The sequence below is a fragment of the Hylaeus volcanicus genome, chromosome 2, assembly GCF_026283585.1.
Source record: "Hylaeus volcanicus isolate JK05 chromosome 2, UHH_iyHylVolc1.0_haploid, whole genome shotgun sequence".
NCBI lineage: Eukaryota > Metazoa > Arthropoda > Insecta > Hymenoptera > Colletidae > Hylaeus > Hylaeus volcanicus.
Window position 1 is genome coordinate 4064719 of NC_071977.1, and position 27274 is coordinate 4091992.

Genomic DNA, 27274 nt, shown 5'->3' on the forward strand with positions numbered 1-27274 from the left:
GAAGAAAAACTTGTATACACATTCATGGATCGTGAACCGGTCGCGGTGTCTTCTCCGGTTGTTGCATAATTTGAAAGAGTGCAGTTACTTCATCTGGACCTTTATCTACAGTATCTCGCATCCGAAATCAGTAAATTCTAAATTTTTTCAGAGATTGAAGGGGATGAAATAAATTTGGAAAATTAAATAAGCCGTTTGTATTTTATTTGAAGAGTCTTGCTATTTTTTTTATAATCTGATACAAAACAGGAAATTATAAAAATCCAAGCAACATACTTCTATGATTGGTATGATATTATATGAAATGAGATAATATAAATCATTTGACAAATAAGCGATACATACTCAAGAATATGATAAAAATCACCCACAGGAAGGGAATTCTTCTTCATGTAGAAAAAAATTGAAAATGTAGAACAACACCATTTTGGCTATTAAAGAAACGTAGGTTCCTGGCTAATAATGAATCAGCAATTGGAAATGCCTTAAAAGTTTTTATTTGTTTGTTGAAATATCGATAACAAATGTACATAGAAAATAGAACAACAGTTGATAATTCAGTAAAAAGAAATTTACGTCCAAATGAATCAAGCCCTATACCGTAAATGCTACAGGAAAATATGTAAACGCATATTTCAGGCACGTTGCTATATGTATATATATATGTATGTATATGTATATACTTTTTTTTCCTCTAACTTGGACATGTGTCATTGCACATATATAGATACATTTCTACATTCCGATAAATTAACTAATTAGCGAAAAAATTTGAGATCCACTGAACGATTAACTGTTGATCCGATTGCTTTATATGTCCGATACGAAGCGAAGTTTCGTCATTCGAGTAAAGAAATAAATAAAAAGTATTTATACAAATACGCCGTGTTCGTAAATAATACTAAAATTACAATGTAAAATTCGCTATCCTTACGTACTGGCTGGATCTACCAAGTCTTCTGAATAAAAAGTCACGCGTGGAGATAATTGTAATCGTGAGCAAATGTACATGCGTGTAACACAGGTTCCGGTAAGAATTGCTATTCTATCGAATGTTTTGAATAAATCAAAGGGTAAAAGTCAATCCATTAAACGACTATTAAAGTTGAATATTGACCGAGTAGAGAGCATTTTAGACAATGACACAGAATCTGTTAACATTCTTCGTATACTATAATTAAAGTAAGATCTACATGATGACTTGGACATTTTTGTAAAGTAAAACTTAGTGAGATCGAGAGTAGTCTCAGCATTTTTTTAAATAAAAATTTATAATTAATCCGTCCCGAGAAACAGTTATAAAACTTTTACACTTTAATTTCCCAAATACTTTCCAATTGCACAACTGTTTGGTTGCCGGAACTTGCATATAAAGCTATACGTATATTACGATGCAAATTCTATGCGTTTAGAATACATGTATACATATGTTCGGTGTTATAAAATTCAAAGTAACTTTTGATCGTTCTATTGTACATATACATTATTGCAACATCAGTGGTTACGAACAATAAAAAGCTCGAAATTACTATTCGTAATGTGAGAGAAACGCTTTGCTTCAGTTACAACAATAGAAGCATATTAATGTGTACCGAAATTGGCGCAAAATAAAGTGGCTTTATAAGGCCACCAAAGAACTATCTCCCACCACAATGTTTGGTCAACTCGACGCACTATTTCCTCATTTAAATAGCCTCGAATACAGACAAACATTGAGAAGTGATCTTGACTTTAATCGGAACATAAACTTATTTCGTCATAAGAAAATTTGATCTAGTCGAGCGAGTTTATTGAAAAATGACTAATTTATCGCAACTCACGGTTAAAATGAAGTAGTATTGCGAGAAGATTGAACCGAAGAAACTGTACGCGGACAATGATATCAACGAGTCTGAGTTTCATAATAATACAAGCTACTCGAATGAAGAAAAAAAAAAAAAAACGTTTGAACAGCAATACATCAATTTTGTTCCTTGTATATTCTACTTTACATTTAATCGATTTTTACATTCCGTTTAAAATACAGTATATGTATACATTGAAACTATATATCCTACAAGTAACAACTTACGCCTATATGTACCAGCTTTGTTTATTCGCTTTAAAAATTCGAAATTCGTGAATATATTTCCGTATATATTACACGAATTACACAAAAAGAATCGCAACGTATAGACAAAAATATATTACATTACGTTACAACGGTAATTTAATATACACAAAAATGATTTACATCGTAGAATCAAATTATGTTTATTTTGTCGTTTTAAAAAATAAATTACTGTATCGTAGTATTCACGCAAATTATTCATAAAGATGAGCAAAAATATCGCGGCCGGTGTCAATTGACTCGAAGCATTAACCCATTCGCTTGAACACGTTGAAAGAAGAAAAGAAAAAAATGACTACAACAAAATATTATCGAAAATGTAAGCGTAATCGCGTGAGCAGTTGATATGAAGACAGTTCTCCTTCAAAGGTATAGTACGCACTACGAAAGCTGCAAAGTTCAAGCAAGAAGCTCTTCGCTTCCGTGTGTTTCATTTTTTTAACGTGTACAATTATTTCAGTTTTTTCCTTATCTAAGCGCGTCACTTCTTAGAACGCTACGAACTGTACATAATACGTACATAAACGTAATTTATAAAATTCTAAAGCTGAAAACTCGTTATCGGATATTACATCAATACTAAACTAAATGTACACGAAATGCTTATCGATTACGTTAATATTTCGTTTACAATCGTGAACGTTAGCGAGTCGAATTATTCGCTTTCGAACAAAAATTCCTGATATTACCTTATATGAAAATATAGCGAAGCGTCGTTGAACGCTATAATATGTATATATTCTAACGCTCGTCGATGTGCCCATGGCGTTCTGTGCAATATCTAACACGTTCGAACGGAATATCGATTATAAACCTTTACCTATTCATTAATGTACAATTGCTTGATAACAGGTTGCACTTTCCTAATTACACTTCATACAAATGTCCTCTAAAACGTATGCGTTCAAAATATCAGCTTCGTGATCACGAGTTCATCAATTCTAACACTGTGAACAATCTATTACAATGATCACTTTGGTTTCTCCCCTCGATGGCAAAATTCATATTAACCAACATTCATTTTACGCAATATAAGGAAGAAGTTGGAATATTATGTACTGTTATTGTTGTTTATCAACCTGTTGAAACGGCATTATATTGGACGATTATTGTACGATTTCACCTTTGAGTCTATTTTGCTAGCTCGATTCAAAGTTTCAATAGCTAGTATGTTCAAGTAGCGGCAATTATTTGTCTCGTTTATGCTCTTTTTGTTCTTCTGGCGGTTCTTCGCGAACGGCTGACACCATTCTTAACATAAGGATGGCCAATAATTTGTCTAGAGGATCCATAAAACCTCGTTGAATCCATTTTGGTATCGTTGTACGCGCATGAGAAAATCCTAGTTTCTGTAAGATGTAATCTATGCCGTATGGTTCGATGCTTTTACCAGCCCACGACAGCAATCTTCAATGTAAATGGCGAAGGTTAACAAATATGGTGTATGTTAGTGGTCTATTTAGAGTCACTGATAAGTAGCAACATACCTCACGGTTGGTTCCAGATGCCATGTTTTACATCTGTACGAACGCCAATCTTTTATAAACATATCTGCTGGATCAAATTGTTTTCGTTTCTTTTCGTCCTCAGAAATATTCGATGGTGGAGCAGAGGTACTGGCTGCGGACATAGACCCACTTCTTCTTCCATGAGAATCGGAACTATGCGCACTCATATCCTACATTACATATCGAACAAGATCACAATTAGTAACATAATTCTTCCAAACGTTTAGTTTTTTAATCGTAAACGAATTAAACTCACCATTTCTTCCTTCACGTATGAGGTAATCAAGTCATGCAGAAAGAAAAAAGCTTCTGCATCCACGGTAACAAAGATATGGTCCTCGAACTCTGTTATGAAACTACATTCAACTAATGGTTTTTCACCTGTGAAACAAGCACTTTTTGTATTATACATTTTATACAGTATTATTAGTATCAATCATAGCATTGCATTACAACTACGAATCAACATGTTCAAGTAATCCATAATTATTCCATGGCTAAAAAGAAGGCAAAATTGAGAACGTGTTAATATCGCAAATTTTCTATCTAATAAATTCTATACCTATACGATTATGACTTCAATGATTTTCTGTGGAATTTCAATAAACTTAGAAGTTAAGTACAGATGTGTTTGGTGTGGTCTATTTCCTCTTACTGAGTATAGATGGATTATATGCGTTACTAATTTAGAAGTTAGTAACATTGTGCAGCACATGTACAATAAAGGTACAATTATGGAACTATGCATTTGGTAAATGTTTCATGCAAAGCAATTTATTATATAATACGCGATATAAATCTAATTTAAAATACGTACAGTATAGAGCATTCAAAAGTCTAATATGTTCTACAAATCATAATGCAATTGAATAAAAATTAAGCACTTCTTACCAGACTTCCAATAAATCAATGTTCACATTATACTTACTATATAAAATATGCTTAGGGGCTCCTAAAAATATAGGAAGAAAATAGTTGCAACACACATTTCAGAGAAAGATAGTTACTATCTTAGATAGTAGAAAGACTACTTAATAAAACTGAATTTCACACTTATGTATAAATTATATAAAAAGAAATAAATGTATAAAATATTTTGTTAGGTGTGGCTGTATTGGATGTTGTACTTCACAATTGATTTATATGTATAATCACGAAAACTGAATAGATACAAGAAATATTCCTTACCAATGACATCGGGAGTTTTTGCGGTCTGTAAGTGTTCAGTTTTTAAATGTAACTGCAACGACGGTAGAGCAAATATAACTTCCCTTCCATGAGAATGTTCTTGTAATTTTCCAGAAGTTGTAGACGTACTTCTTCCACGAGTCATGTTGCCACTATCAGACGTGCTATCTGTTCGTTCCCTTTCAACGCATGGAAACCGATCTACTGCTATACATAAAAACCGGTTGATACATTAATCTGAACATCTTGAAGTTAGATGATAGAAGGAACATGAAAATAGTGTTGTAGCAGATACAACAGATTTCTAAAGTACAGAGAAGACATATTTTTTTAAATTATGTTGCAAATATACATACCATCGATTTCACTACTAGCGAATGCATAATGGAACCATTCTTGTAACGACTTAAACTGCGGAGGAAATAGTAAACTGCGACTCAATCTGCAAACAGTAGCCATGGAATGATGCCTTGCATGTTGTTCCTGTTGTTGACCTAAACTGATAGTCAAAGTTTGGACGACGTGGACGTCACACGTATTTGGTGCTGCAAAATATATAGCTGCTATATAACTTTTAGTAAAATTCGCATCTGAATTAATTATCTTCTAACATTTCTTACATTCGACACTTGGGATCTCTTGAGCTTCCGTAGCAAAACTAATACACGGTTCTTTTAACGAAAATATTGCCCAACTTTTGCTCTTAAAGTTAATCCCGTGGAAACACGCCAAACTAATGTTACACCCGTGAAGCTCCATTGTTCCACCGAGTACAGTACCCGTCGATGGTAGAGAAAATCTTAAACTTCCCAATTGAAGACCAGCTACTTGAGCTAATACACCTTGCCAATGCCTATGATGACGAGCATCCGATATCGTGGATTGATTTATATTAGATGGGCCTGTGGTATATAATTTTAAATATGTACACTTCGTTACAATTATTTCGCCTTCATACATCAGTCATGTATATTCAAATTCACCTTCACAGGTAGATCTGTTGTGCTTCAGTCGTCTTCTTTTGAAGCTACTGTTATTTACTCTTTGATGCTTTGGTTGGAAAGAACTAAATACTCGTTTGCTACTTTTAAATTGTTGATTGGAAAATTCGTCTAACTTATAATACATTTTTAATAAGTCAGCTGTTGTAGATTTACTAATCATAACCTGCAACTGATCCCATCCTAAATCGCCGTGCATGAAGATTATCGCTGGCCTATATTAATATTTAATGAAATGGTTAATAATTCGTTTCACGGGAGCGTGAAAAATGAAAATTCATGTATAAATGCAACCTTCTTGTTGGCATAAAAGCATCCCCGCTATTGTTTCGATTAATTTTCCATTCATCTTTTAGTGTTACGTCCAACGAAGACACTCTGGACATTAGCACGCTGGTACCCATATAATCTAACCGCAATTCCAATGCAAACAGTTTCAAGCCCAGCGTGTGATCAGGTTCTATTCCAGGCTCTTCTCGAATATGGACTACAAAAATTTATATGTATGGTGCACCTAATTTACCTGTATTACATTTACCCGTATTGTAAGACAAGAGTTATTATCGATGACTTACTGTACGTATCAATTTTACTCAATTCTATGGTGCCGCCAACAATACCACCCTTTGCGTCTAAACTGGAACCTCCCAATCCAACGCTTATATAGAGATTTTTATGACCAGTACTACCTATGGATAGTCTTCCATCGGACCTAAAATCTTTCGCCATCCACGTAACATTGCCCATCACATTACTCATGTTCATATGAACATTTAAACGAGTGAAATTTATGGCAAACAGTACTAATGTTTCCCATGCGGATTCCCTTAATTTAACTTCTGAGGACGTTTGTTTATCCGAGGTGAAACTCCATCCTCTGCCAATATCTAATGTGAAGGTGAATAATATGGTTACAAAGATATTTAAAGCTGTAATTAAAAAAGATTTTATTTTATGGCATACCTTTCAGTCGTGCATGTCTAGGCATATCACTTTCTAAACTTAATCTTAATTTGTCTCTGTTCAATGTGGGACTTCGTTCTGGGGCACTTTTTGACAACCCATCAGTAGCGTGACGATCGTAATGTTTCAACAGAGAACTACCCATGATTGCTTCGTCTTGGTTTAGGGAGGGACTACCGTCGCCTTCGGAGTATGCAGTACCCGAACTTAAATCTCCCAAAAACAAACGACGCATTATACTACGTCTGTACCATGCTTTTGGAAAAGCCAAAATTTCACTTAATCTCCGCATATCATATTTAAACGACGCAGATCCGATATCAACAATTGCTGTAAAATTACATAGCAATATTTTGTTATTTATGAGACTATACTACTTCGGTGTTCTTTAATAATACTCACTAGAAAATCGTATAACCGCACGACTAGTGTCAGACATCTTTTTCGATTGCTCACTTTGGTAATTTATTTTCCGACTTCTTGACATATGAAATTTTACAAATTCAACGTTGATACTTAAAGAATCTTTCCTCTCGCTGTCCGATAAAGGCGACCATTGCGCTTCTTTTAAGCCTGTCTTCTTTCCCCCGCCATATGGATGGAAGATATAAACAGAAAAATCAGCGAGACATCCAGTGACGGATAATCCACCAATCGCTGAACTTGCTTCTTTTCCCGTTGATTGCATGCCTGGAGATTTGTACTCTCGAAATTCTATGAGCTCTTCTTCTGCTCGCTTGGACGAAAACACTATGTCAAGGGACGGCAATTGAAGCATACACTCTACACGTGAAACTGGCAAACAGGAAAACCTAGAATAACGAACACTCTCATAACAATTAACGTTTATAAACGTATCGATGAAATTGTTTTAAAATTTACCTGAATGTAGAAGGTTGCATATGAAAATACACTATTACATCAACAGGGAAACTCGCGTAAACATAATTGCTACTACTTGCTGCAGTAGCAGCCCAAGATGTGCTCTCCGTGTTTTCCATTGGGAACACGGCGTTCGTGTGCACAGAATTGTGGAAACTCGTTTTGCTTGGTATCGGTTCTAATGTTTGCTCCAAAAATTCAAGAATATGCGGACTTATTATAGTTTCCTCTGGTATGCTTTGAAGTGTCATCCAAGCAAATAGACTGGCCTTCTTAGTGCTAGACTTCTTAAGCGACGTCGTCGATGAAGGATTAAGCATACTATTTTCAGACGACACGCGTGGAGACATAGATTCTTCAGGAAGTGTTTTAGATTCGTAGTGTACCTGAGAAATATTGATTACGATAATAATTTATTTATTAGAATATCGCAGGCCTCATTTCTTTAATTAATTCATCCTACCTTTACATCTAAGCCAGGAATATGAAAAATTGTTAAGTCTACTAAAGGTACATTTGCATGTTGCAAATATCGCAAACGAGACGTACTCGTAGTCGAAGATTTTTCTTTACTACTTAAATGTTTTCGACTACTGCTAGGACTACTTGGTTGAAATTCGAATGTACCACCCGAGCATGATCGCTCTTTCTTCATTCTACTCATACTGTAACAAATGTAATCATCATTTTAGTTGCACGAAATGTGTGAAGCAAATTTAATAACGCGATATATATATACATTTTAATTTCATCGTCTTTTCCTGGATCCTTCGTGTGGAGCACGCATTTACCGCTATTAATTAGAACTTTCACGTCGAGTTCAAAGTCTATATTAGGTTCTTGAGCTTTCTGTGGCGTTACATACGGCGATGAAGTCGATGACGATTGCTCTTTCCCAAATGAGTCAAGCAATGGAGCACTATAAATGTTAAAATACATTAATAGGGACATTTATCATGAAGTCACTCTCTTGAATCGTCGTTTGATTTTTGTACGTACTTTCCTTCCATGCTATCATAACTCGAAGTGCAACTAAGATCCCTGTTTTTCTTCCTTAACTCGACTCCTTCTATTTCAATAGAACCTTCTGGCCATTCTAGCTCTCCTTCTGGTAAACTTAGTTCTGATCCAGCACTTGGTAACGATGATTGCCTATGATAAAATAATATCACGCATTCATGGCGAAAGAAATGCTAAAATTACGCAAGAAACGTACCTGCCCATTGTATGAGTGTCGCTAAAAGTAACTCGTGGCCCATTTAGTCCTCTTACACGAAGAGAAGCAGACCTATTAATTAATATCCACTATTAAAAATCAGATGTATAAGTCAAGATCTATCAAAATAAACATGTATCGTACCGGCTCGGACCACTTCTAGGACTACTTTCGTAACTAGCAGAATTTGCCGAATTGACTTCCATGTTTAGATCTTCGGGGCTTTCAAGCTGATTTTCAAGTGTCGGTGATGGTGCAATGAATGAACGCGATCGGTATGTGTTTGATTTACCACCAAGGCCCAATTTACCTTTTATTCCGGATGCTTTCACCGACTGTCTTCTTAATTTTTGAATCACGTCCCTACACAATTTATATAGAAGTATTAGTACCGATGTTTCGTTTTATTACCATTTATTAAAATTTATTTGATATAACTATACCTTCTAAAATCTTTAAATACCACGGCTTCTAATTCATGCAAACGTTTCATTTCTTGTTCTATGGTTCCATGAGAAGCACCTAATGACCGTAAATCGTTTATAATCTTCGCTTGTTCGTTCATTTCTTTTTCAATTAATTTTGATCTTTTTTTCGCGTCGAGTGTAGGGTCAAAAACAAATGCTGGTAGACTATCTGTCCAATTCTTCGACTTCTTCATTAATATACTCTCCTGCAAAGAGAAGCCGATTAACAGATAAATACGCACAACGTTGTGTAAAGAAAGGTGTAGGTACTACGAAATAAAAAAACGTTCGTTCATCTCATAAAACTATCTTGAAAACTAATGTTCATTTCATAATACATTACCGAACCAAGGAACCGAAAAAGTAGGATAAAATAAAGATAATTAAACTATATTTTTTTAACCTGGCTAGTACTATTATCTGGTTGATCTGCGTCGTCGCTATCATACTCGGCAGACACATGAATATCGTCCTCTTCAGAACCAGTTAACATCGTTAGCGTGTGCCCAAGCGCAGACAATTGTTGTCCCACGCTAACATCTAAATGAATATCGACACCTTCCATTTGCCACTGTACGTTTAAAATCCACTTAGCGTTATCTAAAAATAATTACAATAAATTATTTATGCAACACAAAAGATTATCAAGATTAAATGATGTTTATATTACCGGATTTGTCCTGTTTTTGTGCAATCGTTCTACTACAAACTTCATATGTGCCTTCCGACACCATGCACAAGTTCATTATACTACCATCAGTCATATCAGGTTTCCAATCATCCAAAGACGTTTCAAAATCTTCAGCAAATCTTAAGCATAAGCCCATGAATCTGTATAATACAATTAGAATATTTTTAGTTCAATTGCAAGATTATTACGGGTGACGTGAATGTAACAATAACACCATACCTTCCTGTACTAACTAAACTACCGCTACTACATGCAGATATGCTTGTGTTTTCCAAGGTCACTACTACAGCATCCCGTGATTCACCATCGTACAATCCTCTATTCATGCCCCAGGTAGGTGGTAAGGGATTAAGGGGTAAACAAATACCCATATCATCCACAGTCAGTTGTAAAAATAATGTTCCTAGATGAGGAGCACTTAGCTGGCTCGTTATTTGTCCAAATGGAACTTTCTCAAACACTTGCTGCGTAGCTGTTAAAACCTCTTTATTCAAATTAGATCTTTTTTCGTTCCAGTACTCATAAGCGTTTTTATAATTTAGCCAAACAAGAATTGCTTTATCGATGGCCACCGGTTGAACATATATCAACGGACGCTTCAGCGTAATTAAAACTACTTCTTTATCTTCGCCTTGTGCCATCTCTTCTTGAAAAGCATTTCGCAATCCCACTCTAGTATTGAAAAACGCGAATTGCTGGAATTCTGGTTCCGCCTCTTCAAATAGGACATTCTTCAGTAACTGTCCGAGACTTAAATTAATATCAACTTGCGCCTTTCCAAATAATTTCATGTACGGGTTTGGTTGAGTAGCGCCAAAAACGTTTTGCACTCTATTAGATAACTGAAGTTCAACAGCGCCAGTTTCTAATCGCACTGCCGAATTTGTTGGAGTTGTTGCAGTCAATTGTATTCTCTGTATATTGAGTAAAAGTCCTTTGAAAAATTGCATCTTGGGATATACGATTTATTAAATAATAATGTGAAAATATCGAACCTTAATGCGAATAATTAATGAGAACAATATTCTTTTTACAGTTGTATTATTGGGTTCTTCATCCTCTAGCCATAAAGGAACAGGTTTCTCCCCGCCGTAAACTTTCTGTACAACTTCATTCACTTCTTTCATAAATACTTTTTGCACAAATACCAAATGATTAAGAAGGTCTGTAGTCAAAGAATGTTCAAAAATACCAATATCAGCTGTGGCACTAAGATAACTGCCTTGTCTCAACACAACACCATCTGTGAATTGCAAAAAGTTCAATAGAATTGCATTCATGTTGTAAATCATCAACAACAGAAACAAGCAATATTTAGATAAAGAATTGTCTCTTACTCACCAGCCAGTTTGCTGTCATTCATATTACTGCTACCATCTTGAATGTATTCTGCGGAGACGTGCACTTTAGGAAGTTCAAGGCTAGCCTCCGAAGGTAAATTCGCTTCGGTCACTTGAAGTTTTGTTGTAAAGCTCAAAGTATGATGAGGTAAATCGATTGTAAATTTAGCTTTACTTCCAGTTATACCGGAACTAGTGACCTGATCCATTTTGTATTGCGCTTGCAAAGATGGTAAAAGAGCAGCCGTTATACTTAAACTCTGAAGTATTATATTAAACTGCATGACAATAGGTTCTAGTAGACTAGATACAACTTGTGGTTTTTCTAAGTCAACTGATGGCGCTGGTGCGTAATGATGTGGACTACCAGGTACACCTACATCTGGTTCATCCGGCTGTTGGCCTCTAGACATTCTCGAAGATGTCCTTGTTACCCTAAGTTCCTAAATAAAAATTGTTATTTAAAGTTACGGTAAATGGTATTATTACGAATAATTATACAAAAAATGAATGTATAAAAACGGTGTACTTGTAAGGTTGATGATAGTTGTTTACTTCCTCTGGTCATCATGCCATGTAGAGCAACTGGATGTTGAGGAATATCTATATTCACAGCACCGACAGTCAACAAACCACTGTTCTTATCTTTCTGACGTCTACTAATGCTGGAATACAAAGCTTGCGATTTTCCAACGGTTACTCTTACAACCGTTTGTTGATTAGGCGCTACACCTTCTAGTAAAACGATCATAGTTCTACCGATTTGTCCAGTTAAGCTACATTCTAAGCTTGCGGGTTTTGATTTTTTACGGCACGTTAAACTGGCATGAAGACTTGTTATTTCTGCCTCTAGTTTTAATCCACTTAGAGTAGCCAACAATCTAGTTCTATGTATCCGAGCAACACCAAAGATAATTAATCTTGTTCGTTCTCCTGTGACAATGCCTGTAATATAGCGTTGTTAAAGAATACTTTGAGTTCTAAAGATATCAGTTAAAATTTAATTCTATGGTACGCATTGCATTTGTACTAACTTAATTCTCGCGGAAGTGGCACTGGTGTTGAGCTGTTTTCAGCGTTTAGTCCTTTTTCAATATCTGTATCCTTCGTTTCATTTAGCAATTCATACTTTCGACCACTTTTATAGTGTTCCGACGCATCTGCAGGTATAGAGAAACGATGCGTAATAGTTTTGGTCTCTGGCCGTGTAGCGTAAAGATCCAACAAATAGTAGATTGTTTTCCAACATCGTGGCGTTAAATGTGGCGTATCTTTACGTTTATCAGGAATTACACAAAATTTATCCAAGCCAGACCCACTAGGACTTGCCCCAAAGTTAGGAGTTATGACTCCCTCGCTCAAGTTAATATAACCTTTCACACTTTTTCCAGTGCTGCGTAATTTTTGAGCAAAACTCTGTGGACGAGATCGAACGGTCGTACCAGTTGATGTAGCTTTAGATGCATTGGGTTCATAACTACTACGAAGTAAAGGGAGATCCATTTTTTTACCGCCTAGAAGAAGCTGTTCTTGTAAATCGGAAGCTGTTAATCAAATATAGAAGCATTAAATGTACGCTAAAGAATTAAAAAAAAAGAAGCACAGTATGTGGTATTTACTTGATCCATTCTTTGCTGCTGTGTCATTAACAATTAAGTTAGTGTTTCGTTTATTTTCTGGTTGCTGTTCTTTTAGTTCCATTTGCGTTTCCTTAACATTCTGATACATATTACTAATCTGATGTAACAATCTGAGAAGAGGCATATTTACTTGTTGGCTAATGTATCGTATATTTAGACTAAAATTCACAACTGTACTTGTATGCTTTTTCAATTGGCCCCGAGATATGTACAAAACCGTTTGCTTTTGAATCATATCATCTACTGTCATATCTGCCATTTTCTTAACATCTATGTCAATACCAATTTTCTCACATAGAAATGCCGGAGTTTCTGGTGGTATATCCAAATAAAATTTGTTATTCCCTTTCTTCATCTGACATTTACTACCTAACATATTTATTAAAATGTATATTAATATATCAAGTAACGCGGCTCATTGTAATTCTTTCTGAAGATATTTCATTGTACCTTTTTTCTTGTCTGTCAACTTCCCAAATTCACTGACAACTATATCAATACGCATCGTCTCCATATTCCCTACTAAGGACAGGTTTGATCCTAACGACTCTAAAGAAGACTCATTATTCACGTTTCCTGAACCAATGGCTGATAACATTTGTTGTGGCATAACAGATAAGGAAGACAAAAGTGGTTCAAAAATTAAATGTGCATCTAATAGTCTGAGTGAATCTTTCGGATAAAGAAGAGTGCCACTGTGCACATCAGAGTCTTCTGTTTCATCTGTTGTCATTGTGTTGATTTTGGAATCCTGAAAAAGATTGAATCCTGAGTTCATTATATTCATAAATCTATTAAAATGAACAAATAAATTATGATACACAAGATATGAAACAGTAATTGCATAAAGGAACAGATCAAATTCTAAAACGCATTTCAAATACCTTTAAAGATTTTTGCTCTGCGCGAAAGACCTAAGATGAGAGGAATAATGAAAACGACCACTTTATAACAGATAGTTTCATCGGATTCTTATACAAACTCGAAATATTACATACCCAATTCCCTTTTAAATTGGTTTTCTCATTGTCCTTTATAAATTCTTGTTGTTTAGCCATCCAACTGTACAAATCTTCGCCTGTATTTAGAGGTTTATTGGAATGATGACTTGTTGGAGAGGTCACCTGATCCAAACTTCCAGTACTATGCTGACTATGTCCACCTCCAGAATAAATGCTTGGGTTGGAACCAAGTTGATGAGAATGAGAAATATGAATTTGCGGTGTCTTCTCTTCACGTAGCGTGCCGTAACCTGATGTAAAATTCCATTTGTACTTGCATGAATTTTATTTAATTAAAAGACTATAAGATGAATTGAACAAAGTAAAATACAAAGCAACGTACGAGAGATAGAAATATAAAATTGCATATAAAGGGAAATAAATATGAGATAGATAACTAACGAGTGCTATGGAGAAATGATAAGCCAGTTACAGGTACAAAGAAGGAAGGAACCAACATACAAAAACATATAACGTTGTAATTGAAGTGCGAAGCAATACAAACTGCAGACAAACCTAATATTATTATATATGTAGCCGGTATGGTTAAAACAGTCTGTACACTGGAGTATTCAAGCTAATTATATAAATAACAATTACTGCTTTCTCTTTTTTATATATATAATACTTATCCTAACTTTACTATACTTTACATTCTTAATTCATTCAATTTAATTGAATGAATATATTTCACCTGATGTTTACTATACCAATATATAGACTGTCGATACATAGTCTATAAAGTTTGATTATCTCGCACTTACTTATGTTATTTGGTTCCCGAGTTTGATTGAATAACCCGCCACTTGCAAGCAATGGGAAAACAATACTTGCTCGTGTACTAGCAGGCACTTGCGTGGGCTGTAGTGATTTTCCTTTCTTTGGATGAGCTACTGGTGGAGAGGGGGAGGTTAATGAATCCGGGCCTGGAATCGGTGTTGCTAGAGGGGTTGTATCTTTCCCCCGAGGAGAACTTACAGGAACCGTCAAACCATCACCACAAATACCTGGTCATTCCATATCAAGCCATGTTTTTTGTTCAGAAAGCCCAACATTATATTATCAAAATATGTTTAAAGAAAGCATATTACAGTTTCAATAGAATTTAGTATAATATTATTTACAAAATGCAACTGGTTATTTGATTTCTACACATAGTAGCCTAAATATGTGTTCAAAATTAAGGTACTGTAAAGACTTATGTGCAGAGTCATATGTAGGATTCTTTGAAAGATCTCTTCAGTCTCTTAAAGATCCTTCAGATAATAGGATTTCGAAATAGAGGACACTATTTGAAATGATTAACAAACTCTACATACAGGTCTAATATCTCACTATTACTGGTACTTGAAGGATAAAATCAGAGAATACTAATAGAAGCAAACAAATGTTTATATAGCATAAAAGAGAACTTTTAGTAGAATATTGATCTTATTGCGTAAATACTTTACAATTACTAATCCTAAAGGCACATGCTACAATGTGCCTATACAAAAATGCAGAGTAGGACATGAAGCAGTTATTGACATAACGATTTAAAGCAAATGCTAGAAAGCTGCAGGTGTATTAAGTTGAAATCTTATAAAACATTGAATAATCGAATAAAACTGCATCAATGGTACAGTAATACTTATACAATGCATTTTTTTCAATCTGTTGTGTTGTGAGTCATGTAATTAATATCTTTGTTGAATTTAACTTATAGTACCTGTAGTTTTATCTTGTCCACTCTTGACATGTGTATGCTTATGCATGTGGTCCGTATGTATTAACATAGCACATTCATCTGTGACTTCCTGATCATCAACTTCTCCTCCACTACCTTCATCTGTCAGCAAATTTTCCTGTGGACGAATAAGTCAAACCCGAAATATTTATTCAATGACTTTAGCAATAAAAGACAAAATATTTCATGTAATCAGAACGAGGAACAAACGAAGTAAAAATTAACGTTTTCTCGATTTTTAGTCAAACATGATAAAGGTAAAACAAATAATTAGTAAATGGATAAATATAATTTCGGGAAGATTTTGGTTTCAGAAGTTTTGAATTTCACAGGAAGTCTTGAGATTATAAACAAATTTGTGCATATTACATTTATGTTTGCAGATGTATGAAATATACACACGCATTAAAAAACCTTCACCAATTTCGATTTATATCTAAGCGAACAGACTCGAATTACGGGTTTTTAAGCCCCAGAGCTAGGAATGGTTGTAGTTTTCTTAATAAGAAAAACGGAGAGAGGAATTTAATGATACTATAAAATATTCCGTATTTCTTAGGAGGATTTTCTTAAGTATTTATCAAAATTTATTTTAGTATTTTAAAAGATGGGGCTGCTTGAAGGGTGAGGTTCTGGACGCAGCTTCTTAGATACCCCCCCCCCCCCCCCCAATTGTGCCTGAAAGTGAGGTGTAAATCAAAGCTTTAAATAGCATATAAAATAGAAGAACCATATTTTAGTCACAAAATATGTAGATGACATGAGTAGGCAATTTTCCTTATTAACAAATACGTGTATGCATAATAGCGCTAACGCATTATTCTATGTTAGAATAGAGTTAATATTTAGTTACGTGGAGAAGCTTGTGCGTTTATTAGTGTAAAAAGAATTTTAAGCTTCCATAAATTTTTTTATGAAAAAAACTTTCGAAGATATAGTGTTAGAACTATTGTTGTGCATATATTTGTAAAATTCTTACTCCATTTTCTATCGAAATCATCCTTCAGCACTTCCTTGCCTATTTGCTGAAAAAAAATGATCTACCGAATTATATTCCTCATAAAATAGATTACGAACTTCTGAATGAAATAAAAAACTTCTTTAATGTCAGAGTTACATTATTAAAGTCAATGAAATTATGGTATTTAAACATTATTTAAATTATTTACATAAAAGGAAATGAACAGAACTCCAAACCAAAGTATGAAGTGTTAAAGAAAGAAATATAATGTTAATAATTATTTTAGAATAAATTAATAAGGGTCGAAGTATCACATAATTTAGTCATGTTGTATGAAATCGTATAGAACTCCATTCCAAGTGTTTGTAACTTAATTCTTATTATAAACATTTTCAGTTCGCAAAAGTAACATAATGTATTCATACCTCGTCTGGATCTGAAACAGCAAACGTAACATTCAATGGTTTCACATGTTTCGTTTTATAATTATGTTCCAACAATAGTGGTGTATAGAGGACATTCTTCCATTGTCTACTCAATACTATGACACCCTAAAAATTGATGATATGCATAAATACACACATGAATATGGTTTTAAATACCTTTATTTATGGCAAGTTTGTAATACAACTTACCTGACGAAGCGTTGATAACAACGGTAAATCAGACTCTTTTAAATTGGCTTCAATGTTTGTCAAATCATTTAATAAAACATAATTTTGTAAAATTGTACATAATTGACATGATGGATCTTCTTGTAGTGTTTTTGCTAGTGGCGTCAATCTTCCATAACGACTCTAAAGTATAAAATAATAATATTAATAGATTTTTTAGATAAAGTTATTTCATTAGATACAACAAGGCATATTTAAATACCTTAGCAGGCATGTGAATTGCCTGCACGTCCAATGCCTCTGCCATGAGACAAGCAACAATAGCTGTCGACCTTCTGTACATAGTTCTGAACATATGCACGATTCGCATTGCGAATTTATTACTAGGATTCATCCAGGCATTTATAGCTGGTGATGCTGTACTCAGTAAATTCCAATCTAATCGAGTGTAATCAATTTTTCGTGTTATTGGAGTACGCGGTGGCGCTGCAAAGTTAAACCATACTGTTTTTAATTCTATGATACAAGAGACAGTATTTCCATTCCCTGCTTTCGAAGCAAGACTAGCACACGTAGCACTGGTATTTATTTGGGCTCCGTTAGGTACATTTGTTGATGTTATTTCTGGTTCAGCTGGAGGCGCAGTAGAAGCTATAATATGATAAATAGATCAGTTAGATAACATGTAAATAATTGTGAAACGTCTATTCATAAATGTTATATACCAGTTGTATTGTCTAATTCCTCTTGACTTTTTACACTATCTGTATAAAATAGTTCCGCATCGACTTTTTTACTATCACTCCCGTTCTCTCCTTTTTCAAACTGAGATCTCTTCACTACTTTCAATTTGATACCTTCTAACCCGCATTCAAACATTATAAAACCCAATCGATCTTCTCCACTTCCCAGAGTAAATTCTTCTGTTGCTTGTGGAGGACCAGTTTGTTTCTGTAATTAATACATAAAAAATAAATTATAAATAATTTGTACAAATCGATATAAAGTAAAAGGAATGAAGAACGTACACTTTTTTCTTTGTCATCCATGAATTGATGCAGATAATAATCAACGCATTTCAATGGGGATGTTATTCTGGTGCATGTAAATAACACTCTCGAATAATGAGCAGGAATAGCCGTTATAACAGCATCTTTCAAAATTGAAGATTCGTTCCTAAGTCGACGTAGTTGCGAATGAGCTTTGCCTATTACGTTAAATATCTGAGTTAGCCCTTTGCGATATTTCAGGTTTGTTATATCATACGATTACCTATATTTAACGTGACTACAATTTCTTCTTGTTGTTTTTCTGAAGTTTCTATATACACTGTCTCTCCACTTCCAATGTCTGCAACTACGGCAGCCGTTTGATGACCAGGCAAGAATGCCTTACTGATTTTGTTGACTTTTTTCTGATTTGGCAGTACAACTGGTTTATGAAACGTTTGTACTACTTCTCGGGCTTGTTTCCCGATATAAAACCTTGCAGTCACATCATCAAAACAGATAGCGAACAGTGACACACACGTTAAATCGCGAATGTTTTCAAGCGCGGAAAAGGATATGATTTCTTCAACGACCGAAGCTTGTAATAAAGTTATATTCATCTAAAAATAATTAAGAATAAGTATACAATAATAAAAAGGGAAATTATATTATTTAGAAAATTAAATAAATTCAAAGGTATTCATGGCCATCCCAAACAATATATTAGAACATTTTCATCCTTCGTATTTGTTTTTTTATATTATTAATTACCTTTGGTAAAATAATACTGCCTTGTATTTGTGTCATAATACTTTCTTCGTACACGTTTGTTTGTAGTGCAATTTTACCTGGTATTCAAAAGAATTGTTAATAATAAGTGTATAAACTAAGTACGAAGAAAATGCATTCTGTATAAACTAACGTTTGTCATCACCTTGACCATCTTTAATATTTCTTTCAGCCGTAGATCGTTTTGAACTAGTTTGTACCTGACCCCAGTATGATAAACTCTGATCCTGCTTCAAAATGTTAGCATCTTCGACTTTTCCGATACATTCGTGATGAAGATGATTTAGAATTGTTAACGGATGCAAGGAAGCTAATGTCGGTATGATAGCGTCAATGAAACGTTGTAAAGATTCTAGCACCATGGGACTTAACATAATATCTACATCTCCTTTAAATTTTACAATAATCGTTGTACGTGATCCACTTTCATGCTGTACTGCTAATAATTCCTCTTCATTATGGGTTGTATGCTCTTCTTCTCCTACACATAATTGTGCTAATTTTAATCATCATAAAATAGCTAAACAAGTATTCTTTAGCTAGCAATATTTGTCATTGAAGTTAAAACTTTAATTTATTATAATATGAAAATACTTATTACACACTTTTACCTTCCATCTGATTTAAAGTTGTACTATCCCAGAGATATGGATGCGTAGGTGTTTTATTAGATGAATTAGCTACGGGCGAGCCGTCGGATCGTGTGATCATTTTCAATGATGTAAATCCTTCAGTGACAGTTTCAAATTTCGGCACATGTCGCCCACCAACGTAAACTAATCTACCATCCTCGGTACGTTGGAAAAGCGGCGTAGTGAATGCACCGCTTCCAGCTGGTATCGACGATTGACTCCAATTAGAACAACGCACCTGAGATGAATTGTGCACTTTGTACTCATTAAAAAATTTTAAAAAGTAATACACGCGTGTTTGACACTACCTGAGTTAAATGGCTAACGTAGCTTGACATCAGTAGTGGAGAATCAACAATTGGTTTATTTACTTGCATATGCAAATTTACAAGGGTAACATCTTCTTGCGAGGAAACAGCAGATATAAAACTTGTAGAGGAAACGGAATGACTATCAGATGAATCTCGTAATCCACCGTTTCCGTTCGAATCAATGTCATTTTGAAAACTAGTGTTTCTATTTACTCTGGGACTTCGCTTCGCGGTTACCGTTTGTGGCTTTGCTCTCTCTAAAGTGTGTGCCTTCTCAGACACGGGAACATTTACATTCGCTGAACTTTCTACTATAGATAAGTCGGACGAAAATTTCTTTTTCATGCTGTCATTGCGAGTTAATACCGAACCGGATCCGACAATAGATTGACGTAAACTTGACGTACGACTTCCACTCAATCCGTGACTTGTGTCTTCGTCGGCAGAGTAAAAAGCCTCTGAATGGTTTTCCGAAGACATAGATATTGTTCGTTGAACCTGTGAATTTAAAAATAAACATAAAAATATATGTTGGAAAACAATTAATACCTGATCTAAAACACACGTCGACCCTACCTCTTTCTTTAATTTTTCATCGGACTCTGATTTTGTATATAACGAATGACGAGAATCAGACATACTAACACCATCAACAGTTTTCGTACTTGTTTGCACCGAGTCACAAAAATTCGCTTCTGTAGATACAATTGGTAACGACTGTGGACTATTTGATTCAAATGGTTCGACGTCCGATGCATTGAAATAATCTACAGCTAATTTAGAGTCAGACACGCTACTTTTGGGAGCAGTATCAATTTCAGGAACACTTAAAATGGATTTACTGCGTTCCGTATGTAACTTTGAATCCGAATCTAATTTTTGCGGCAACTGTGCAACAGGACTCGCATCAACTAATCGAGAATACGGGACATCTTTTATACTGTTTCCGCTGTAACAGAATACATAAAGATGAGATTTCATAAAATAACAAGCGCAGAATATTAACGTTTAATTTCGCAAAGTAATAAATTTGTTGGATATCTTCATTAGAAATACTATTACGTGTTATCATTATGCATAGCGTATTAAAAATAAATGTTAGAAATTAAGAATTGTTTTTGTTAGAAAGGTATGAAAAGCTTGCAAGCAGAAAATTTTCGTGTAGACAGAACCCACTGAAACTTAGGATACATTAACAATCACATTGGCGAATAGCAGCGTAAACGCAACGATATGCAGCCTTAATATTTTCATTATTGTGATTAATTTTTCATTTGACAGTTACACAGTGTAAACTGCACATGTGTTCATGAGCATGTTATAAATTTTAGCATATTTATACAACCATGCAGTACTTAAAAAATCATTAAGCCGGTTCAAAGCTAGTCCGAGGATTACCGCATTGATGTATAAGAAAATCTTCTGCCCAGCAGTTTCCTTTCCCCACTGCATGCGAATGGACTTGCTGATGCAGCAATTAATTTTGTACTACTATTTTCTTCGATACCGGAATCTTTATTATGATCTGTCACAGACCTTGGACGTTCAACACCCTTTTTCGAAGTGTGCGGTCCATCTTGAGTGGTGGTTAATTTTCCTACAACTGGATGATCTTGCAAAGACACATCTTGCAAATTGTAAGGGGAGGTATGAAATACCAGTTGACCATCATGTAAAATCGATTGCCCAAATCCTTTTTCTTTCCCAGTCTCATTAATTCTAAAATAAATAAAAGAAGAAATTGTCCAATTACTACCTTCTCTTCCATAATATAAACCGTGGAAAGAATTGTACATAATCACACAAGCATTTATCATAAAAATAATTCATTCGTAATTTAAAAACTTATTTACAGTTTTATAAATAAATATTATATACAATATACCTATATGCGGCAACATTAATGCCATCTTGAAAATCATGGCAACTTGGTTTAAAAAATCTTGGCCCGTTCCGATTATTTCCAAAAAATGAGCATCCACCTATGCAACCACACTTTCTTGGTTTTACACCACTTTCTTGAGGCCATAAAAACCATAAGCGTTTCGTGGCTTCGTCGTGCAATTTTAAATATTTATTTTGTACTAGATGTAAATTGTGTTCAGGGGTCGGAAGTGAAATTGCAGCTTCCAAAATAACTGGGCCTAAGGCTACAGATCCTACTTCTAACCAAATATCAGATCCATCGCCTAAAATAAATTATAAACAGAATTGCACAATCTGTTTGTAAGAACTTTACATTTTTAGTATTGCATATTATAATGATACCGGACATACGGCTGCTTGCGTTATTATGAGACCTTCCACTGCCTGTTGTGTTGGTATTACTTGTGTTTGCAAAATGATCAGCCACTGATACAAACTGTCGTATTAATATTCTAGGTAATACAGCAGTTACACCTGATTTAACTTGTTGACCATGAAGATTGCACGTTGAAACACGAATTGGAGATATCCAAACGTGTACAGTAGTTCCTACCTCTTGAAAATATAAGTCAATTGCATCTATTGCTATTCTTGTCATTCTATATTTTATATCCTCAGAACTAGGACATCTATAATAATATAATAGAAGTGAAGTATAAACTCCTGCTTTAAATACCAAATAAATTAAAATCGATATGCAGATAATGATTGGTCATATAGAGCAATGCATTAAGTTCAGATTAGAAGTAAGTTTCAACAATTATTGTGTACCTGTAGTGTTTATCAATGTCACTGTCAGGACATTGTAAAGGAGGAATACCATGATGACAATGATGTGGTAGATCAGGTGGACGTAAACTATTCTCATTATTTTTTGCCATTAATAAGAATGTTTCCAGAGATGTAATAAGGTGATGCAATTGAGGGGAACTCATTTTCCCAGTTAATTTTCCTAATTGCACTTCTATTAACCAGGCATACTCCAAAGTTTCTTGATCTAAACTTCTTCCTTCATTACTGAACATGGCATGACCTCTTACTTGCAATGCACTCAACATTAAATGTCCTTGATTTAAATGACGTTCCTTGCTCGATCGTACAACGTTATCGGTAATTAATGCAATTGCAGGCGAAAGAAGTAATTGAAGTTCTGTTTCCTTATACCGTTTATTCATTTCAAACCCAAATCGTTCAAGAAGTATGACCGGACAAGGTGGATCATTCTCGCCACAATTTTTCACTAGGTGAGCTTGAATGTCATGCATAGTAATTCCAACTGTTACTTCCAATGGTCGATAATCTCGTGGATCAAATGACTTTGACCTTGCATCTTCGTCTTCTACAGATTCAATACTACTATTTTGCACGTCTTTATCTTTGCTTCTTTCTGTACTCACAGATGTCGGATTTGTTCGACTCTGTTGCATATCAGTAAAAGATTGATAATCGCCAAATAAATTTTCTTTCAGATGTATAAAATATTTCAAAAGTGATCCATATACAATCAATATAGACGGACCTATTTCAAGATCTAAACTAACTTTATCAGGCGCTATAGACTGTGGATCAAATTTTTGATTACCATTTCTAGTCCACCGAAGACCCGGTGATTTTCTACATCGAGGAATTCTCATTGGAGATAAAAGAATTTCTTCTTTTTCCGGAGTAGTTATATTTGCTTGTGGGGTAGGTCCTAGAGGTGGACAAGGATGATATGTATAATTAATACTTAATGCCACGATGGGCACAGACCAACAATCAACCCAGCCTGCTCCCTTCTGGCAAACATTTCTCCATTTCTTATTTTTATTTAACTCTGATAAATATATGTGTGAACCATCGCGTGTCATAATTTTTGCATTTTTATTCAAAGTTAATAAAATTGTACGACTTGTATTGACTTCGGGTAAGTAAAAGGACAGGTCGACACTTTCACCTTGAATCCAAAAACGCAAAGGTATCGTAACAGGCAAGTAATCCACAAACGGAAGATCAAACGACAGCTCAAAGAGTTCTCCACAAAAAGCAATGTGCGCATTTTCTTGATTTTGCGATGAACAATCAATCCAATTATATTCATTACATAATGTGATCAATTCGAATTCCTTCAATAATAAATTAAAGTTCCAGGTATAAGGTACAAAATGTAAAATATCAGGTCTGGCTTTACTGGCCCAATCATTAATCATATCTTGAAAAAATTCTTTGTGCGAATAAACTAAATTAGCAGTGGCTTTACATCCAGTTAAATTTAATGTCCATTCTTGATGATCGTTCCATCTTATCGGATAATGACATTTAATACCAAATTCTAATGTTTCACTTTCGACTAAACTTCGATATTGTAAACTTGTAGTTGCTTCTAAATGCAACAGTTGACCTGTTATTTTTGTAGTATATCCATCTTGCAAAACTATCCAAGGCATAGTAATTTCCAGATAAGATCCATGTCCAACATTAATGTGAACAGCATTTGTTTCCCTGTTCTTACTGAAGAGTATATCAATTGTGGCCTCATTCAGTGTTGATAACCTAATATCGAACGATTGAACTTGTCTTTTTTCTCCAGACATAGGTGACTTTGTAACTTTTAGTGGCTGATAATCATTAGGGAAAAAGAATTTAAATAAATGTTCTCTTTGTCTATCAGCCCAAGGTCCATAACTGAAGTCAGTTCCCTTTCCACACTTAACATCAATACCCCAAATTGGAGGCATAGCTTCTACCATGTCCCCATTTACTAACTGAATCATTTCTGGATGCTCAGGGACAAATCCAGGTTCGTCCATATAGTAATACACTTCCATATTATTTGAACTTAATACAACAAATCCTTCACCCATGTATCTAGGTGGATCATCTACCATTCCTGTATATTTCGGACTAGGTGCTAAAATGACTTTGAAATTTTCGGCCTTACATTTCGTAGTATGCATGAAATGATCATGTCGAGATGCTGCTGGTTTGGTAGAATATACGAAATGCGCTTCTTCTACAGTTATTGACAGAGTTGTTGGCACTAACCGATTACCGAACACCAATCGTCCCTAAAGTAACAAAATGTATTAAATCACAAAAGATCTATGTAACTACCAAATTATACGAGTTTTATGTATTAAAAAATGATTTGTAGACTAACCGTGCAGACATCTAATTTAATAACGGGTATTAAATCTCTCCAAGTTCGAGCTATAACGTGAGCTTCTTTTTTCCTAATGTTATCAACATGACGTGAAACATCCATTGCATTTATTTGTTGACGAGTTTCACGAGCAGTATTACTAAATGACTCTACATCGCGATCATCAATATTAACGTGATGATCTTCTTCGTCGGAAAACATTTGGGGCGTAAGACCAAATGATTTCTCTAGTTGTGCATAGAGTTGACAGCGATTGTAAACATGTAATTCAAAGCCATTTAACATGACTGAAAGTCGAGTGTCGGAATGTGAAAGATCTAAAAAGAAATATTTTCCATTCTTACAAATTTCGTAATATTATTTAAAAAAAATAAATGTAACTCATGAAATGTAAACAATTACTAAAATTATGAAAACAATCAGATCATTGTAAATTAACATGTTTAATTGAAAGCCTTTAGAAGTAAAAGATTCATTCCATTTCTTTTGTAAAGTCTCTATAACTCAAAATATTTTTCATTTCTCTTAAACTTTGATCTACCAATATCTGATTGTATTTATATATCATAGATCTGTATAAAGAGAATTCTAAATAGGAGGATGAATACAATTATGCAATTGCATTTATTGCATAGAATACCTTCAGATACATCTTTGGGAACATAACTTCTCCACCACCTAAATATAAGCCACCCATCCTGAACTCTGATACTATAATCTGTTGTGATATAAACTATATCTCTAAACATTATTTTTCCGCTCAGTGCACTTAGAGTAAAAGACCCTAAATATAAAAGAACATATGTTACAATTAATTAATAGAGTCTGAATAAAAACATTAATACGAATCAAACATGGATGTTATAAGCACTCACCTACTTTAACATATCCATCTCTAATAACAAACCGATTTAATAATTTTGTTAATATATAACCGATAACTCTGCTATTATAATAGGCTATATAAATGATCCAAGAAATAGCAGACACTAATGAACAAAGTAAATACATAAAACTACTATCCATCTTAAGGTCATCAAGGATGACATGATCGGAATAATTCCAAAAGGCTGGTTCAATTCCAGAAAAAGATGGAACTGTAGCATTGTATAGCTCGTTCTCTTCCATGATGATGTTTCTTTTTAATTGTGGAGTAAAGAACAATTATTCATTGTGTCATTCAGTGCTAAAATCAAAAAGAGGAAGTATATATGAATATTCATTAAGTTGTGTTTAAAATTTGTTATTTGTAGCCTAACATAAATAATATGCACGCACTATAATTTGTTATAAATTACTATTTTTATGTTATTGTTTTTAACTTCATTAAAACAGAAAAATTTTGGTTTATTAATCTTTGACAGTTATTATACAGTTATTATAGGAACCTCAAAAAACTAAGAGTTTGTAAACATAACCTACTCAACAAACTATAATTAAAAATTACACCACGTAAATTATTAATTAGGTATTCATTACCTATACACTTCATGACATGTATCATTATTGCTCATATTAATAATTGACAAAATGTTATTCATTCTCGATCAGAAAAATAAACATTTCTTAAAAAGCTATTATTAACGTAGCAAAAATATTTGTTATTGTTCGTATTGAAATACAGAAATTATGCTCCATCATACATTTATTGTCACGTTGGGCCATTTAAATGATTATCTACTTATCAATGAAAGCAGAATACATATACTGTGTAATGCAATCAATCGTATTTTTAAAAAAATGTACTTCGTATATAAGTGCCAAGTCAAATTAATTTTTTTGGCCTATTTACCTTCATTCGTTACTTATATAAGAATTACATTCAATTTTTGTAGTGTCACTCATAGTTTTATGTTTATTAGTATATCAGTTTTAATAGATGTTATAGAACTGTCATCGATGGACAGCAACACACATAACCACTCCATAGTGACTACCGTCATTGACTATAAACTTTGTAATGATGTACTACCCTTTGTTGCTACGCATTTAGTGACATCTATACAAAACATTCATGTAACAATATTTACAACAATAATAACAACGACAGCTCGGACAAGCATATTAATATATCATAAAATTATTAACCCAGATAACATTGTTTAATATCTTTTTTCAGACAATGTACAATTTTGATATTTCACAAATCTTATCCTGAATCCTGTAATTTATTGTAG

The 27274-nt window shown here is 34.2% G+C and overlaps 1 protein-coding gene across 1 annotated transcript; it reads right to left on the bottom strand.

Moving 5' to 3' along the window:
* Positions 1 to 479: 479 nt before the first annotated feature.
* On the bottom strand, positions 480 to 27132 carry LOC128872724 (bridge-like lipid transfer protein family member 1). Its single transcript, XM_054115704.1, has 51 exons — positions 26890 to 27132; positions 25973 to 26283; positions 25738 to 25881; positions 25095 to 25414; positions 22727 to 25002; positions 22298 to 22584; positions 21915 to 22218; positions 21428 to 21748; positions 20606 to 20978; positions 20027 to 20527; positions 19698 to 19956; positions 19220 to 19567; positions 19069 to 19145; positions 18581 to 18917; positions 18337 to 18515; positions 18034 to 18259; positions 17571 to 17959; positions 17330 to 17491; positions 17120 to 17245; positions 15716 to 15851; positions 14772 to 15014; positions 14005 to 14258; positions 13891 to 13920; positions 13457 to 13757; positions 12986 to 13375; positions 12401 to 12910; positions 11896 to 12311; positions 11368 to 11809; positions 11022 to 11269; positions 10246 to 10940; positions 10006 to 10166; positions 9739 to 9935; positions 9312 to 9541; positions 9013 to 9231; positions 8869 to 8940; positions 8652 to 8804; positions 8392 to 8571; positions 8116 to 8317; positions 7653 to 8038; positions 7173 to 7582; positions 6771 to 7100; positions 6383 to 6694; positions 6102 to 6294; positions 5790 to 6022; positions 5427 to 5708; positions 5163 to 5351; positions 4807 to 5013; positions 4547 to 4570; positions 3875 to 3999; positions 3598 to 3788; positions 480 to 3517 (listed from the first exon to the last, which is right to left on the bottom strand). Exons 2-51 carry the CDS (start codon positions 26223 to 26225, stop codon positions 3298 to 3300), a joined length of 15063 nt encoding a protein of 5020 aa, XP_053971679.1. The 5' UTR covers positions 26226 to 26283; positions 26890 to 27132; the 3' UTR covers positions 480 to 3297.
* Positions 27133 to 27274: the final 142 nt, after the last annotated feature.